This window comes from Nannospalax galili, unplaced genomic scaffold (genome assembly GCF_000622305.1).
Source record: "Nannospalax galili isolate Female #2095 unplaced genomic scaffold, S.galili_v1.0 scaffold409, whole genome shotgun sequence".
Lineage (NCBI taxonomy): Eukaryota > Metazoa > Chordata > Mammalia > Rodentia > Spalacidae > Nannospalax > Nannospalax galili.
This window is the reverse complement of record NW_008360308.1, coordinates 1,566,614-1,584,509: the sequence shown is the minus strand read 5'-3', so window position 1 is coordinate 1,584,509 and position 17,896 is coordinate 1,566,614. Positions and strand designations below refer to the sequence as shown.

At 43.0% G+C, this 17,896-nt stretch overlaps 1 protein-coding gene across 2 annotated transcripts in view; it reads left to right on the top strand.

Annotated features, from left to right (window-relative positions):
• The window catches only part of Grid1 (glutamate ionotropic receptor delta type subunit 1), an 829,150-nt gene that overhangs the window by 472,241 nt on the left and 339,013 nt on the right, over positions 1–17,896 (top strand). For both annotated transcript variants that reach the window (XM_008824432.2, XM_008824433.3), the window contains exon 5: positions 5,859–5,912. In XM_008824432.2, the coding sequence (XP_008822654.1) occupies positions 5,859–5,912 (54 nt within the window). The remainder of the gene's footprint in view (positions 1–5,858; positions 5,913–17,896) is intronic.

The following is a 17,896-nucleotide window of genomic DNA, read 5'->3' as shown; positions in this document are numbered from 1 at the left end:
CTCTCTGTTTCCATATGAAACTGATCTTCATCAGTGTATGATGATGGGGCAACTGTGAACTCCCTCCAACTCCAATATAGGCGTGATGCCTGGCCCTACCATTTCCACTGCACTCAGGGGCTGCTTTCTGACCAGATCCTGCTAGGGAGGCAGGAGCTGGAATTTTGATTGATATCATTCACTATGGAAAGGATGGCTGGAACAGAATTAAAATGTCCTGTTTTTCTGGGTGAGCCTACAGGGTGGCATGTTGCTATCTTGTGTCATGTATACTGTAGCACTGTTGGTATCATTGACCATGGGAGAAGATACCTGAGGTTCACATTATGCTAATGCTCATAAGCTAGGGGGCAGCCTTCCCATTCAGGGCTGGGAAGAACAGTTACCCTATGCTCTGTTAAGGCAAAGTCTACCTTTAACATCACATTTCGCCTCCAGAAGGTGACATGTAGGTGTGAACATGTATATGACCATGCAAGCTGACATATCTGGACACCTGGCTCTGCATCTTCACACTGTGCCTCCTTCCACTGTCTGTATCACTCTCCAAGTCTGTTGCATGTACCACCTTCTGCAGCTGCCACCTTCCATCTCCTTAGCTCTTTTACTAAATTTTTATGTTTGGACACAAAGACACAAGAGCCACACATGTGAACTCTTGTCAGTCTGTTAATGACTTGTAAGATTCATGACACTTAGCAAGGCTACCTGTGTTGAGCAAAGCTTTGGGCCACTGCAGAAATCCCTCAGTGTTCATTGAAACCTAGGTTCTGGTTCCTGTAGGATTCATATACAATTCCTGTGGTTGCTTAGGCCTCAACTTTGCTGCTTCTTTATCTAGAGGATTGCCTTGTAACCATGGTGGCCAGGTCCAGGCAGAAGCCTTACCATCTTCCCACATGATGGGAATCTACTTTGAGCAGAAGGCCAGCTCCACGCAACCCCCATCACCTTGTAGCATGTAAAAATTGCCCTCTGTTTGCCTGCTTGGGCCACCTCTTCTCTATAGTGCCTGCCGTGATATGTGGCTGCAGAATCCCATCCTGGCCAAGATGAGAGCGGTGCCATGCTGGGCTTCCTTGAGGCCTTTGGGAGCATGGAGGAGACAGTACTTACCACATTGCAAGGGCTCTGCACTGTCTTTTCTGTCATTATTTGGCCCTATGATGGCAGACACAGGACTCCAAGACTTGACTTCTGTCAGTCATGAATCTGGGAGCATTAGAACAGATGTCAAGACGTGGCATACTCGAATGAAGAAAGGAAGACATGCGAGATTATACACTTTGAAGACTCTGGAATGAAGATCATTCAGAAGACAAGAGAGGAAGGAATGGGGAGGGCTTTTGCATTGCTTGATCATGTATTGAGCTCCTTCCTGGACTGGTGACTTCATGTGCAATGTCATTTCATTCTTATCATTACCCCAGGCTGGAGCTGTTCATTTTAGGTTGGGCTCTCAAAAGCAGACTTTGAGAAGAAGGATCAGATGACAATTATTTATTAAGACGTATTCTCCTGGGAATTAAAACAAGAAAGCCTGCAGGTACGAGAGTACATGGAACAGGAAGAAACCAAGTGATGTGATTGTGGCCTCATTCTGCAGTTTGGAAAGAGCTGAGATGGCATGGAGAGAAATTCCCACCAGGGAGCAAGCCAGCCGAGATCTGCATTTGTGGCACCCTCAGCCCTTGTTTAGGGTAATAAATTCCCAGGAAATCTTCAGCACCAAGTAGAGTTCTGGAAGCCTGAGTCTTAGGTGCTGGTGGTTGGGAGTGAACACACAGGGAGTCCAGGTAGTCAAATATTGCTTGGTTGTCACTCAGACGCTGTGGATTACAGAAAATGTACATGGAGAGGTGAAGCAGAGCACCTGTAGGCACAGAGCAAAGGCTCCTCTGTACTGCGCTCGCTACATGATGAAAGAAGGACTCAACTTCACCTGCCACAGACATAGCTGGGAGGAGGGGGGAAGGATTGGCACTTAGAAGAGGAATCAGTGGTGCTGGGAGGGCCCCTGCCCTCTGGTTTTTGAGCAGTTAGGGCTCTTCCCACAGAGCTGGCAGCTCTTCAGTAATTGCAAAGGGAGACGAGTGTATTTCTGCTCAGTCTGCAGTAGCTGCCCTTTCTTACCACCCATCCTAATCGCTGCATGAGCTGCACCCTCTGGAAAAAAAAAAGGCTGTAGCCAAGTGCTATTTATCTCTGTGTGGGGGAAAAAAGAGGCTTAACAAATTAGCTGATGCTTAATTGATGAGGAAAAGTAGGACAGGGAAGTTGGCCAGTCATCCTGCGGGGTTTTCTGATCAATTCTCTCCGCCAGTATCATCCCTGAATGAGTTGGATACCAGGTGAGAAGGATCCTTAGGAGAGCCAGGGCTACCACCTGTTTCCCAGGATCTCCCAGCAGTTGATCCAAGTCATCCACAGTGCTGCCACCTGTGGGGACAAGCAGGGGCCCTCTCAGTTGCAAAGTGTACCTGTATCTTCATGTTCAAAGAACTATAAGTTCTGGAGCAGGGATCTCAGTCACCAGGCCAAGATGCAAGCTTGGGGCTCTGTAACTTCACAGGGTCCTAGGCACATGACTGCTTTCAGTGCTAGGATCTACTGCAGTGGGGCTGGGAGTCTGCATTTTTAGGAACTTTCTAGGAGAGTCTTCCTTGTGGCCAGACTTCAAAATCATTGCAAAAGATGTCATTTAAGGACAGAGTCATGCCCCTCACCCATTGTCACCCTCCAAGCCTTACTTCCCAAGACCCTGTGTGCACCAAAAACACTTGGGTTCTTCCTGAGGTGGCCTTGCCACCCCTGAGGCAGTCCATTTCTTCTTGAACATCTTGGAAAGGCAGAAAATTCTTCCTGTGCTGAGCACCCCCTCTCTGATTCCTAGAACCATTCATTTTCAGTCCACTCTTAGAGGATGCACAGAACAACTTGGATTTTGCACAAGGCAGTTCTTCATTTGGTTAAACACACCTGTGTTGTCCTGACCTATATTTCTTGTCAGTTTAACTGGATATTGGTTTACACTGTCGCATTTCATGACTGGGCTCCATTGTGCGATTTCTTCCATCAGTGGAGTACCCTGCTTAGTTCAATACTCAAGTACGGAAGCAAACCCCTCCCTCCATGCTTTTCCATGAGATGTTGTCTTTACTTCAATTTTTTGCTTTCAATTTTTTTTCTCATTTTTCATTTTTCTGTTGGAAACCAAGAGTAAAACTGTGAGTTCAGCCTTGGTAAACTGCATCTGTTGAGATTCAGTTTAGCATTCCAACCTCTGGGACCATATGTGATCTTTCACTCTCCTGTATCATGTGCTAATTTGATTTGCAAGTTGCCAATGTCTCTACATGAACGAATATTAAGGAAATGCCAAAAGGTTAGGAATTGAGGCCAATCAGGGCCCCCAACAATGTGTTCAGAGTGTTCTTCGACCATGTGCCTCCGCTTTTCTCATCTCGCCATGGCTTTGGGTATCTGAAGACATTCATGGTACTCTGCAGGTTGAGTAGAGTGGCTCCATGCTGGGTGCTCAAGACTCTACCTTGAGGTCCTCTCCCTTCTCTATCCTGAGTATGGACTCCACCGGGAGACACTGGACCTTGAGTCCCAGAGAAAGCCTGGGTTAACAGACCTCCAGAATGGGATGGAAAGTGTCTCAGAATATAGCTAGAATAGACAAATGATATTGGGTGGAGGTCATCTCTTTCTAGTCTAGACTCTTGTCCAGGATTACCTTTGGAGGTCCTGGTACTCTGATTCATAAGCTATAGAGTACAAGCTATGTTTTATAGCCCTGACTGGTCCAGAAAGACTTTGTAGCTGCACCTGGGGCACTGTAGTATTGTCTGCTCAGGACTGGTGTGCTAGAACTCCCTTGGGCACTCTATGGATGTTCTCTTATAACCTTGCTGTGTTCACCAGGCACACTCATCTGTTCCTGTGGAGTAAGGTTCTAACAGAACCCTGTGATACCTCAGTGTGCATGCCTCAGCACCATGTGGGCCGGAACACCTTGCTGGGTCACACACTGGCTGGGTCACAGATGCAGGCTCTGATACCGCCACACTTAATTTGTTAAGGAAGAGTTAGGTCACTACATACTGATAAGAAAATGTGTCTTTGATATGGTGATACATCAGAAATAAGAACTTTAACCCATTATACATTTCCTGATGTGATTTTACTAAAAACACTTTTCTGATATGCATATGTAGATATTTATTTGCAGATGTGGCTATAGAAACTACTAGAAGGGGACATGTCAGACAACATCTAGGGGATGAATCTGGGAGAATAAACTGGAAATTTTTACTATATTAGCAAATTCTTTAAAAATGAGAAAGTATTATGGGATGATTTAATTAAACATCTTGATTTTTCAGTATTTTTAAAATCAAAAGAGTAATAAAAATTGCATTATCAAAATATTAAAAAATGAAATAAGTGGAGGAATATAATCTGAAAGCTTTTCCCAAGGTTCATAGATGACTTGGCACAATGCCTGGTGCTCAGTGAATACTTGGCATGTGTTCCCCATGAATATTCTTACGGGACATGCTTGCAAACCATCAGTCCCTTCCAATTCTTTCAGTCTGCTGGCTTTCTGATTCACGGAGAGAGAAAGACTCATAAACACATGCAAGTGAGCCAGGCGTGGTGGTGTGTGTCTTGAATTCCAGCATTTGGGAGGTAGAAGCAGGAGGATCAAGTGATCAAGTCTAGTCTCAGTTACATGGTAGTTTGAGACTAGCCTTTGCTGTGGAGACTCTGTCTTAATAAAAAGCTCCCCCAAGAACCTTCTCCCCAGCCCCAGCCCCAATCCAAAAAGCATGTAAGAAAAAAAATAAGGAATTAGGTCCTATCTGCCTTGGCGGCTCACTCACTCATACATTCAGTGTTAACTGAATGCTTGCTATATGTTGGTGAGAGTGCAAAGTTCTATGTCACAGCTATAGCCTAAGAGATATAGAATGTGATCTGTGGAGTCCCCACTCAACCTTGCTGAGACGATAAGAAATAAGTACACTAATAAGCATGCATACTTAAAGATGGCAAGTGCTATAACAAGCAATGCAAAGTGTTTATAAAAGAGAGAGGCAGGAATGGGTCCCTCCACACTATCTATAAGAGCCCAACTCCAGGCTAGAGAGGCGGCTCAGTGGTTAAGAGCACTGGCTGCTCTTACAGAGGACCTGTGTTCTATTCCCAGTACATGGTGGCAACTCCAGTTCCAGGGGATCCAGTTCCTTCTTTTGACTTCTGTGGGTGTTGTATACACACGATGCATTTACATACATGCAGGCAAAACACTCATACACATAAAATAAAAATTTTAAAAAGGACCCAGCCCCATGGATCCTAAAAAAACAAAAACAAAAACGAATGAGAAGCAGCTCCACAGTCCAACTAGCATCTTCTGTTTTCCTGGTATCAGCACAGCTGGACGAATTGCTATAAATCTAATATTTCAGTTTCCTGATTCTGTAGCTTTGGGCATTGATGAGTGCCATCCTTAAGCATTCCTCTGGAAAGCTATTTGCAGGCATTCTTGGGGGAAGGGAGGCTGTGCCATGACGGTGGCCTGTGATGCCTGCAGGAACTGGAGCCTCTAACCTTGCTCCAGGCTGGTGCGATAGAGCACAGTAGAACAGCGAGAAATTAGACTTCTGTGCTCAGGTGATGTCTCTTGTGGCTAAAGCAGCTGGAGCAGGCCCCAGGGGGATGGCATGTTTTGTGAGGAAAAAGTTCTGCAGGAACAATGTTTATAAAACCCCATCTCAGCAGTCATCCTGTGTGTCTGCCAGCTCCTGGCTTGCTTCTGTTCATACACATTCTTTTTCTCTCTGCAGGCTGTTGAGACCAACCTGGCATCCAAGGACAGTCACTGGGTGTTTGTGAATGAGGTAAGAGCCCCAGAATGGCATTGGTTGGGGGACTGTGCTGAACTCCTGCCCCTTGGGAAAACTCAGAGCAATCCTTTCATGTCTAATTCTGACTTGGGGGCTGGAGTGAATCCTGGGGCTCCATCCTGCCAAGACAAGAGACCAGAGAACTTGATTTGACCTGCCAAGATACTTACCTGGAGCAGGTGGAAACCAATAGAAAAATCCAGACCTGAGTCCATGTGAAAGCTAAAAGTTAGAGAAGTGGTGTTAGACATTAGGTAAAGGGGATGACGTGAGGCAGTGAGTCAGGGGCCAGCAATTGGGAGATTAGGGCGGGTTAGAAAAGGGGTGCAGATGGGTAGAACAAAGGAATAAGGAGAGGATGAAGGCTGTATCTCATGCAGGATACTGAAGGTGTGCGGGAGTACCACATAAGTGTTTCTTTGTGTAAGCAGAATATGTATATTTCTAAGTGTGTACATGTGTGAGTGAGAATATATTGTTTAAATATATGTGAGAGGATATTTATTATGTATAGGGTTCATAGATATGACTGTGTATGTGAATTGTATATCTATGGATATTAGTATGTTAGTGCATATTCAGGTGAGTGTATTTATGTGAATGCGTATATGTGCAGGTGTATACTGTGAGACTATGTATAGGCTTGTAAGTATGGATTGTGGGTATGAATGTGTAAGAGTGTGTGAGTATAAGTATGTGAATTTTATGTGCATGAGAGCACCTGAATATGAGCATGCATGTGTGTATGATTTGAAGTGCTCATAGGTGTATATGGCAGTGTATATGTGAATGCATGTGTATATCTCAGTTGTATGTGCACATGAGTATCCATATGCCTGTGTTAATATATATCCACAAGTATGCCATTTATTCATATATATGAGTGTGTGTGTGTGTATACATGTGTGCAGTTAGTGGGAGTGGAAACAGTGTACCCATTCAAAGGGGGTCAGCAGGGTGTGCTTCTAGGTCTGGTCACCCCACTGGTTTGGCCCCAGGGGTGAATGGGAGCATGAAGTGTCATCAAGGTTTCACCTGCTTGCTCTTCAGAAGCAGCATCCTTCCTCGACCATGCTCAAGGAATTGCTGAGGGAGACCTGTCGTACACACTCCAGCTTTCCTCAAGAGCCCTCTCTGCCCACATACACTTTCAGGAAGCACAACCAGGGCAGCCTATGTGACCCCCCAGGTGCTGTTAGCTGGGGCAGACTCATAACTATTTCCTGCTGCTGCTTTCATCAGGGATGTGGCCTTCATCCTACTCCTAAATTAGCTGATCAATTTCTAATGGCTTCATTCTGGAAAATGCAAGGTTTATTACGTGGGTAATTTCTTCTTTTATGATGTGTATTTCTTCATTAGCTCAGTGCTAATATGGCTGAGATTGTTTTGGATGGCTGGTGTTAATAATGGTGCAGGTAGTAGCACACAGTGGCTGCTTGCCAGGCCCACTGTTCATGGTTTTTCTCCATGAATTCACATCTTATTAGCTCCATGTCTACACAGGCCAGCTGGAGACATGCGCAGTTGCTGCCCATTTCCCTTGGGGTGGTTCTATGACTGTGCTGGTAATTAGGAAAGGGGATGTGACCGTCCCCTCCCCACTCTTCAGAACCTGCTCCAGGCTTCCTTGATCCTCTGCAAGTTTTGATTCTCTGAGCTTTGCTGCTTCTCTGCAGGCTCTTCAAAGCCTGGTGTCCTTTGTTCCAGTGAAAAGAAGCATTCCATGTGTCCCTGAAATCAAATGTCTGGTGCTGCTTTTACTGTTTTGATGACTCCTCCAAAGTGAATAGCCAGAATTTGTGGCCAGTCTTCAAAAATGTGCTATTTTACATCATTTCACTTCCCTCTTCTGAATCCTTGTACGCCCCTAGGGTACCCTGTCTGTCCTTCCAGACTCTCTCTAACAGGGCTGGCCTTAACTTCAGATACCCCAGTATGAGATATTTGGGGCCGCTCCCTGCTCCTGGGCTTCAGGTGTTTCAGAGACATCTAGAACCCATAGCCTAGAGTTACCAGGAGACATGTATGGGGGCACCTGTCAGAGCCGCCATAGAATAGTCTGACATGGGAGCATGTCTGTGCCTCACCATAGTGAGGACTCACCTTGACTGGCCAGGCAGCACAGACTGAACTGCACAGTGAGTCCTTGGGTAGGCATGTCCTTATTCATAATGAAGGACTTCAGGGACCCCTGCTCTCTTTTGCCTTGCTTTCTTCTCTAGGCACAGGCTCTTTCCCATAGGCCCAGGACAGCCACTGGGGTTTCCTAATCACCTGTGTAATGCCAGGAGCTTATCAGTCACTTTATACATGTTGCCTCTCAGTGCTCACCAATAGCCGTGTGAGGCATTTATTCACATCCCTATTTTATAGACAGGAAAACAAAGGTTTCAGGGATTCAATTAGTTGTTAAAGATCAAGCAGAGATTGCATGTTGTCTGTGGAATTACTTTTTGTTTGTGTATGTTTTTACATGTATAGATGAGAATGCTTGTGCATGTACAAGGTTGATGTCAAGAATCATCTTGCATAGCTCATCTACCCTATTCATTGAGGTAGGATCCCTCAGTCAAACCCAGAGCTCACTGATATGGCTAGTCTTTTTATTAGCTTGTTGCGGGGATCCTGTTTCTGCTTTCTGAGGAAGGAATTACAGGTAGGCCACCCTATTTACCTGGCATTTATGTGAGTTTCTGGGGATCCAAACTCTTGTCTTCCTGCTTGCATAACAAATACTTTAACCACGGGCCATTTCCATAGCCCAGCCTACAGAATTCTTTATGACGATTGTCTAACTCTAAAGCTCTCTCTTCCAATGATGCTAAGATGTATATGGCCTTGGCAAAGATCCTGAACTCCAGGTTGAGGATCTGACTCTGGAAAGCCAGCCAGCGAGGCTCTGGCAGTGGGGATACTCTTGGGTTGACCTTTGGTTCCAGTGCATGAACATTTTTAAAAGTCTGCAATCCAAAGGTAGAGAGTCTGCTAAAGCTTTGACCCCCAATCTTAGTATAGCCTGTGGATAATGATAGAGGTGATCTCTAAGTGACATGCCAGTTTATCCATGGAGCCAGCCACAGTGAAAGTGTTATTTCCTACTTCAGCATGGCCCCATGGAAAACCAATGTCCTATTATTCTTCATGCAATTGGTAGCATTTTAAGCTTTGCAGAAATTTAATGCTAACCACATATAGAAGTACAAACAGTTTTCGGTTGCCGTTCTGTGTATCACAAATAATGACTAGGAATAAAGTAAGAAAATATTTAAACAAAATAGAGTCAAGAGTAGACATTGGATGAAGACTCACTTTTCAACCTCATCTCCGGGATTCAGTTATTTTTTTTTGCATGTCTGTTTGTATATTCACGTGTGTTTACTTGCACATGCACCTGTGTGATTTACATGTGGAGGCCAGAGGCCAACTTCGGGTAGTGTTTCTCAGGTTCCATACACCTTGGATTTCTTTTTGTTTGTTTGTCTTTTTATATCTTATTTATTATTTTTATTTTATGTATATGAGTGTATTGCATGAAAGTATATAAGTGCACCTGTGTCGTGCAAAGTCCATAGAGGTCAGAAAATGGTGTCATATTCCCTGGAACTGGAGATAGGGACAGTTGTTGGCTGCCATGTGGGTGTTGGGAATTGAACCCGGGTCCTCTGGAAGAATAGCACGTGTTCTTAACTGTTGAGTGATCTTTCCAGTCCCTGTGTGTTTGTTTTTGAGACAAGGTCTCTCTGTAGCTCCAGCTGTCCTGAAACTCATTATGTAGACCAGGCTGGCCTCAAACTCATAGAGATCTGCCTGCCTCTGCCAGCTGAGTACTGGGACTGAAGGCATGTGCCCCCATGCCCAACTTCCACTTTGTTTTTTGAGGCAGGGTCTCTCACCAGCTTAGAGCTTGCCAAGTAGGCTGAGCTGTCTGGCCAGTGAGCCCCAAGTATCCATCTCTCTCTGTATCTCCAGCACTGGGATTACAAGTGTTCACCATAGTGATTGGCTTTTATATATGGGTTTGGGGGATCAAACTCAAGTCTTTATGCATGCCTGACAAGTACCTTACCAGCTCCCTTATTTTCCCAGCCCCTCACCTTCCCAGTCCTTGAAACTGCTCCCTACTTTCCAGGAGGAAGCTCATTCCCTTAACAAGCTCAGGTCTGCACCTCTTCCCTTTTCATCACATTTGTCTTTTGGGCTCCCAGCATAGACATCCAGCATCCCCAAATCCTTTCGGATCTGTCCTCCATTCCTCTTCTGTATTTGATTTGTTTAATGTATTTCCCTGGATTCACGATAAACATCCAAGGGCACATGTTTTCGTTTGTGTTCTTTATGTGGTGGTTTTCTTAATACAACTTCCCCTTTCACCAGCGCGTATTGGTGTTGCATATTACAAACCTTTTTTATTTGGAGAATAGATAATTGGATGCTGAGGAAGGCTTCTGAGTTTGTGCATCTCCCTGTCAGTTTCAGTAACTCTCTGGACTCTACTATGGAATGCTGGCAAACAGATGTAGTTTTGATATAAAGTACAGTTTTATTAACTAAGTTATATTGGGAGGGTGGAGGATTCTAAAGAACATGAGGGAAGCAAAACGAACCATTAGATAAGGTGACTACTACACTGTGATTCCCATAAGGACATGGCTAGGACTAGCTCATCACCAAGTGTTTAGTGCCCTGTGCAGAGGATAGATTGCTGAAAGATTGGGTTGAAGGCAAGTCGATGTACATCGAGGAGAGTGAATTGCATTGATGAGCACTTCACAGTCTGTATCAGAAAAAAAGAAAGCAACAATCAAGAGCTGAGCCGCAGAGATAGAGGGGACTTCAATGAGTCACTCATTTCAAGCTGCCAGTTCAAACCAGTTGAGTCCGGATGTGATGGGTGACCTTTGGAACCTTTGTAAAAGGCTAGAGGAAAATGTTTCCTCTTCATATGAGTTTCATCAGATCCCAGGTGAGAGGTCATTATGGTTTGTCTGATTGGCATATTGCATTTTTAATGCTGGCTAGAGTCTGGACAAAGGCCAGTGCTTTACCAGGAGGCTGCATCTAGGCAAGAGATGTGGACTTTATGGTCTGTTCTCTTAGGAGAGTCTTCTGTGGTCTATGCAGTGTGACTCCTGAAGAACTTTCAGTGTGATGGGAACTTTTAAGTGTGATGGGAACTTTAAGTGCTCTATTTGTTTCTGGACAGCAAACATTGTTAGACACATTTTTCCAGACATGTAACCATAGTACACTTCGATGGAAGAATGATTTCAGATACTCAGTAAACAATGCAGAAACACATGCTAACCTTGATCTCAGTGATGGTAGGTGGTCAGGGCCCAGGAGAAGATGGATTTTCTGAAGGGAGGAGGCGTAGCTGGCAGGCCATCAGCACCACTCTCCCGCTGTAACATATACCAATGACTCACATACCTTGTGCATTTCTAAACCTTGCCTTTGAGCTCTAGACCCAGAGCTGCAGCTGCTTTCCTGACTGCCCCCACTTTGAAGCCCTTTCCCCATCTGAACAGTACAGTGTGGCTCTCTCAGAACTCCCTGTTCTCCTCCATACCCATTTCTCGCTCAGTGTTCTTGACCTCAGAGAGCTTGTCCCTGTACTTTGGCTGACCAACGCTATGTGGCCTGCATAGCCTGCTCCAGGATGACCCCATTCCACCTTTCCACAATTTTTTTACTGCTTACCATTCTGCCTCTGTGCCACAGCTCGTGCTTGCAGGCGGATGGTGACTTCTGTTATTTCTACTTCCTGGCGTGGGCTTTTTCTGTCTGCCTTCTGTGTCCTTTCCAAATCTCTGTCCAGGGTTTACCTTTTCCTGTGTGGGGATCTGCTAAACACTGTTCTGTCAAAGGGACCTCCCAGCCCTTTCCAGAGGGTCATTCTTGCGTGGTCTTGTGCTCCTCACCCAGCTCTGCTCTGTTGGCAGTTAATGCACATGCTCACCTCCCTGAAGAGCCTGTGAATGAAGGCCTGAATCTCCTTCTGATCACTTTCCTGAATGATCCCAGAATGAGGGGCTCACATGAGGAGGTATTTTCTGGTTAAATATCCTGTCTACCTCTTGCTTGCTCACTTTGACTCTTCCTGTCTATTTGCCTAAATGTGGAGGAGGAGGCATTGATAACCAGCCCAAGGCTTCATGGTCTCAGAAAGCTGTGATCTGTGCCATGAACTACAGCTATAGGTTTTAGTACCTCTTGTGGCACTGCACCCATTTTTTTCTGAGTTTGCATTATAATCCTAGAGGAAAACAGCACTTCATTGAAGGACCATGGATACATTGCTTGCCTTGGGCCAGGTTTTTGTCAGGCAGTAGAATAGTCAGGGAAGAAGTCAGGGTGAGACTTCCTGCAAAAACCTCCAGTTCATACACTGGAGGAAACCTGTTCTGTTAATTCACAGGGAAGTTGTGGAAAGAGGATTCTGTGACCTAAGGTTGAATAATTTAAGATTTTAAAAGTGAGAAATAGGTGTCGATTGCAGGCGTGCTCAGACCAGTGCTCCTCATGGCTTTCCAAGGATAAGACAGTAAACACTGTGTGCTCCATGCATTTGATTTTAACAAACTCATCACTGTTGTTGTGGTCTTCACCTGCTCACCTCTGCTGGGGCAGGTTATTGGCAGGTGATGCAGTGGCAGCCCCTACAGGAAGTCTTGTTTAAGTAGCTGCTTCAACCAGCCCTTAAGAGGCCTCTACCACCCCAGGCAGATATCATACCAGAAAGCAGTCCTGTTCAGTGCCCTCTGCCCATGATGCTGTCCTGTACCTGCTGCCCCCACCCCACTACATTCAATTACATTTCACTGGTTGCCAGCCAGCCAGCATGAGGGTCTGTGGGGCAATGCAGAGAACTCTGTTAACAGGTCATTCAGCACTTCTCCAGACATTCAAGACTCCCCTACCGAGAGCATACACTGAAGTGAAACAAATACTCATGAGATTAGGTAAAACTTCGTTAATCTGGGCAAGGAGCACCAAGGCTAAGTGAAGAAAGCAACAAAAGACCACACAAAAGAATTACAGCTTTAAGGAATCTGTCTTGGGATGCAGAGAGAGCTAGGGTTCCATTTTTTTCTTCCTTTCATTTGGAAGGTTCTAATTCTATTTGAATGTTAAGTCCCTGTACTATTTGCCATCTTTATATTTAATTTTATATCACTCAAAAACAATTGTTTGTTGTAATCTTTTCACGTGTTTTGCTCAGAGGCCTCACTGACGAGTCTGAGAACAGGGACTGCATCTTACCCTACATTGTAATCCCAGCAGAGCCCTGAAATAAAGGGTAGGTGTTGCTGCTTGTCAGGCATTATATGGAGCAAAACACTATTTTTGATTCTTTTATTTCGTGTGTGTGTGTATGTGTGTGTGTGTGTGTGTGTGTGTGTGTGTAGGTCAGAGAACAACACATTGGAGTCAGTTTTCTCCTTTTACTGTGTAGGTATAGGGGATTCAAATGGAGGTGATCAGGCTTGGAGGCAAGTGGCTTTACTCACTGAGCCAGCCATCTCACTGGCCCAACACAATTTTTTTAAATTTACTGAGTTTTAACAATTATCATGCAATATAATTTGATGGTATTTAGATCCCCTCCCCTATCCACACCTGCCTCCCCCACCCACTGCGAATTCAGTATACTCGGTATATACAGTATCAGACCAGTAGAGTCTGATTTGTGTCTCGACATGTTCCCCAGCGTGAGTTCTGGTCAAACTACCAAGAATCTCATCCTTGTAAGAGATTGTCTTTCCCCTTCTTAGTAGCTATCCATTGCCAAAAGTTCCTTAGGTTGGGTTGGAATTCCTTACCTGCTTCCCCATGCCTATGTTGGAATCTTGTCTGGTTTGAGCTTGCATGGGACTTGTACATGCTGTCACCATTGCTGTGAGTTCACAGTGTCACTGACCAGCTTTCTGAAAAACTCTGTTTCTGTCTTTTCATCTACCACCTCTGGCTCTTATAATCTTTATACCCCCTCTTCTGCAATGATTCCTGAGCCTTGGGAGGCAGAAGTTTTAATTGGTGTCCTATTCAGGGAAGTATTCTCTGGAGCCTCTTGTTTCTTTGTACATTAGCCAGTTGTGGGTTTCTGTGTTAATCACCATCTGCTGTATAACTGGTGAGAGCTGAGTGATGCATTCATCTTATGTGTAGAGGTTGCATTGAAAATATGTTGCTTAGAGCTAAGCATCTCACAGACTCTTATTCTCTGTGCTTGACCAGTTGGGGAACTCTGTATTAGTCTCCACCGGTGCAGAAAGAAGCTTCTTTGATGAGTGGTGAGAAGTACACTTGTCTGTAATTTGAAGATGCATATTTAGAATACCATAAGAAATTATATTGGTCTAAAGATGTGGCAAAAGTAGGTTTTTCTCTAGGATTTATGACTTCTCGAGCTATGTGTTTCTGACTACGTTACAGTACCAAATGTAAGTTGCCTCCCACATCTATAATGGAGAAGGAGGAGAGACAAGAGAGAGAGAGACAGAGAGAGACAGAGAGAGAGAGAGAGAAAGAGAGAGAGAGAGAGAGTATATTTTTCAGTAGGGCTTTGAACTAATATATTTCCTTCTGGTTTTTCACACCATCTAAGCTTAATCGCTTTCATTCTTTATTAAGAATGTACAGTTGTAGTGTGGTTTGTCATACAACAAATGTACATTTTTAAGTGTAAAAGTTATGTTTGACATATGCATGACCCATAACTACAATGAAGGCGTAGTTAGCCCTGCCAAGTGTTCTTGTTCCTCCTTTGTACCTCCACCCTCGTTTTCTATTTTCTCTGACTCCCTAGTCAACTATTGAATTTTTACTCGTTAGATTTATTGCCAACGTGACAAAACCTAGAGTCACCTGTGAAGAGGGAACCTCAATTGAAGAATTTCCCCTGTCAGTTTGGCCTGTGGCCATGTCTATGAGAGATTGTGTTGATTGATGATGGTTGTGGAAGGCCTAGCTTACTGTGGGTGCACTTTCCCTAGGTGGGCCTGAGCTGAATAAGAAAGCAAGCTGAGCATGAGCCAGAAAGCAAGCCATTAAGAAGCATTCTTTCCTGGTTTCTGTGTCAGTTTCCTGCCTTCAGGTTCTTGCCTTGAGTTCCTGTCCTGACTTCCCTCAATAGTGGATTGAGACCTGGAAGTGTAAGATTAAATAAACCCTTTCCTCCCCAGGTTGCTTTTGATCATGGTGTTTATCACATAACAACTAGAGCAGACATTGTAGATTATTTCTATTTCTTAGAAATTTACATAAATAGAATCCTATCCTACAGTATGCATTCATTTTTGGGTACAGATTTCCTGAAATGTAAGTATTTTTAAAATCCACCTATGTTGCCATGTATAGAAATAGTTCTTTCTTTTTATTGATGAAGAATATTCAACTGCATGAATACACCACACCTGTGGACTGGCATTTAAATTCTAGATTTTGACTAGTACATATAAAGCTATTAGGGACATGTCCAGGGGTCTTTGCACAAATGTATGCTTACATTTTTCTGGGGAGGCATACCTTTGATTTTAGTCATTGTAATGGGTCTGTGATGCTTCTCATTGTGTTTTAGTTTTCATTTCCTTGATAACTAATGATGCTGAGCATCTTTCTGTCCTTGTCCTGCTTGCTCTGCCTCCCCTCCCCCTTCTTCCTTCTCTGCTTCCTCTTCCTCCTCCTTTGGTGGTGATCAAACCCATGGCCTTGCACATACTAGACAGTCAGTCTACCAATGTGCTGTATCCCCAGGCCCATATCTATGGATCTTCCTTAGTAAAGTGCTTGCTTAAATGTTTTGCCTGTATTTATTGTATTATATTTTCATTGAATTTTAAAAGATTTTTCATATATTCTGTACATAAATTCTTCACCAGATAATGCTTTACAAATATTTATTTCCAGCCTGTGGCCAGACCTTATAAATTTTTTGAAATCCAACTGTTTATTCTTTTTTGATTTGTGCTTTTACTGTAGTAGCTGAAACGTTTCTTAACGCCCTGTTCTGTCCCATTGTTCTCCATTTCCTAGATTGCTGCCAATTGCATATTGTTTTGCTTATCATTGCTTTATAACAAGGTTTGAAATCATATTTTCTTAGACATTTTCCTTGTTTTGCAAAGTTTTTTTGACTACTTTACATCCTTAGAATTTTTTCTTATGAAATTTAGATTAACCTGTCACTGATTCAGCAAGTCATTAATCCAGAAATTATGACTGGGATTTCATTTGAAATTGCATTTAATCTACAATAGAATTTGAAAAGAAATAGTATGAAATCTTCTCACCCATAAAGCATCTCTCTCTACTTATTTGTGTTCTTAATTTTCTCCCAACATTTCATTGTTTTCTGTGTTCAAGCCTTTAACATATTTTTGTCAGATTGATATATCAGTACTTACACTGTTAATCTTATCATAGATGCTACTTCAAAGAAAAACTTCAATTTCCAATTATTCATTGATAAAATGCAGAAATGCAATTGACTGCTGTATATTGACCTTGTGTCTTGGGACCTTGATCTTGTTAACTGTATTAATTCCACAAAATCCGGAAGGTTTTCTGCATGGCCTTTTAAATGTGACAAATTTTCTGTTTCCTTTATGTTTGGAAAATTTGTGTTTCTTTGTCTTGACAGATTGTGTTGATTAGCACCCTCAGTACAATGATTAATATAAGTGGTAAGCCCAAGATATCTTTTTCTTGTTCCTGATATTGGGAAGAAAATGCAGTGTTTTCTGTCAAGTGCCAGGTTAGATGCAGTTTGTTCTTAGGTATGCTTTATCAGACTGGGAGGTCCTTTTCTGTTCCTAGCTTTGTGAGAGTTTTGTCAGGAATTCATGTTGGATTTGCATACTGCTTTTCTGCATCTACTGAAATGATTGTATCATTTTTCCTTTTCTTTTAGTTTGTTAATATGAACATCGATCGATTTTCTAATTTAAGTCACCCCTGAGGTGAAATTTACTAGTCATAATATATTATCTTTTAATTATATTCCATATCTAATTTGAGGAATTTTTTACTAGAATTTTTCTCCTATGTTCATAAGATTTTGTTTGGTCTTACTTTTGAAATAGGTATGTTTACACATACACACATACATTTATATACATATACATAATACAGACTCAGTTGCTTAGCCTTATAGAGTGAGATTATAGCAAAGATTTACTTTGTTTTATATTCTGACCAACTTTGATTTTTTATTTATTTATTTGTTTATTTTTGGTCTTTTTGAGACAGGGACTCCCTGTAGCCCCAGCTGTCCTGGAACTCACTATATAGACCAGGCTGGCCTTGAACTCAAAGAGATCTGCCTGCCTCTGCCTCCTGAGTGCTGGGATTAAAGGCATGCGCCACCATGCCCGGCTTGTTTGGTCTTTCATTCCTCTTAATACATTTCTCTGGTTTTGGTATTACTGTAATGCTGGCATTAATGTTAGTTGAGAAGTGTTCAATTATGGACAGCTTTATGCTGACTTGTTATTTTTTTCTATGAAGGAGTGCTACGACTTCCTGATGAAACCATCTGGCTTAGAGTTTTCTTTGTAGAATGTTTAGCTACACATTGAACTTTTCTAGTAGACATGGAACTCATTCCTGATGAATGAGATTTGGTAATTTGGGGTCATTCAAGAAATTTTCCAATTTCAACCAAGTTGTCAAATTTGTAAGTATAAAGCTTGTATATTTTCATTATCTTTTTAATACTGGTTGAATCTATAGACACAAGAGCAGTTTTGGTTTTCATAGTCACAATTTGTGTCTTTTTGTGTTTTTCTTGATCTGTCCAATTATTGATGCTGTTGATTTCAAACATCAGTTTATTTCAATAGTTTTTCAATTTCCTTTGATGTTTTTGCCTGTGTTCATAATGAATATTGCTTGACCCTCTCTCCCTCTCTCTCTCTCCCTCCCTCTTCCTTCCTTCCTTCCTTCCTTCCTTCCTTCCTTCCTTCCTTCCTTCC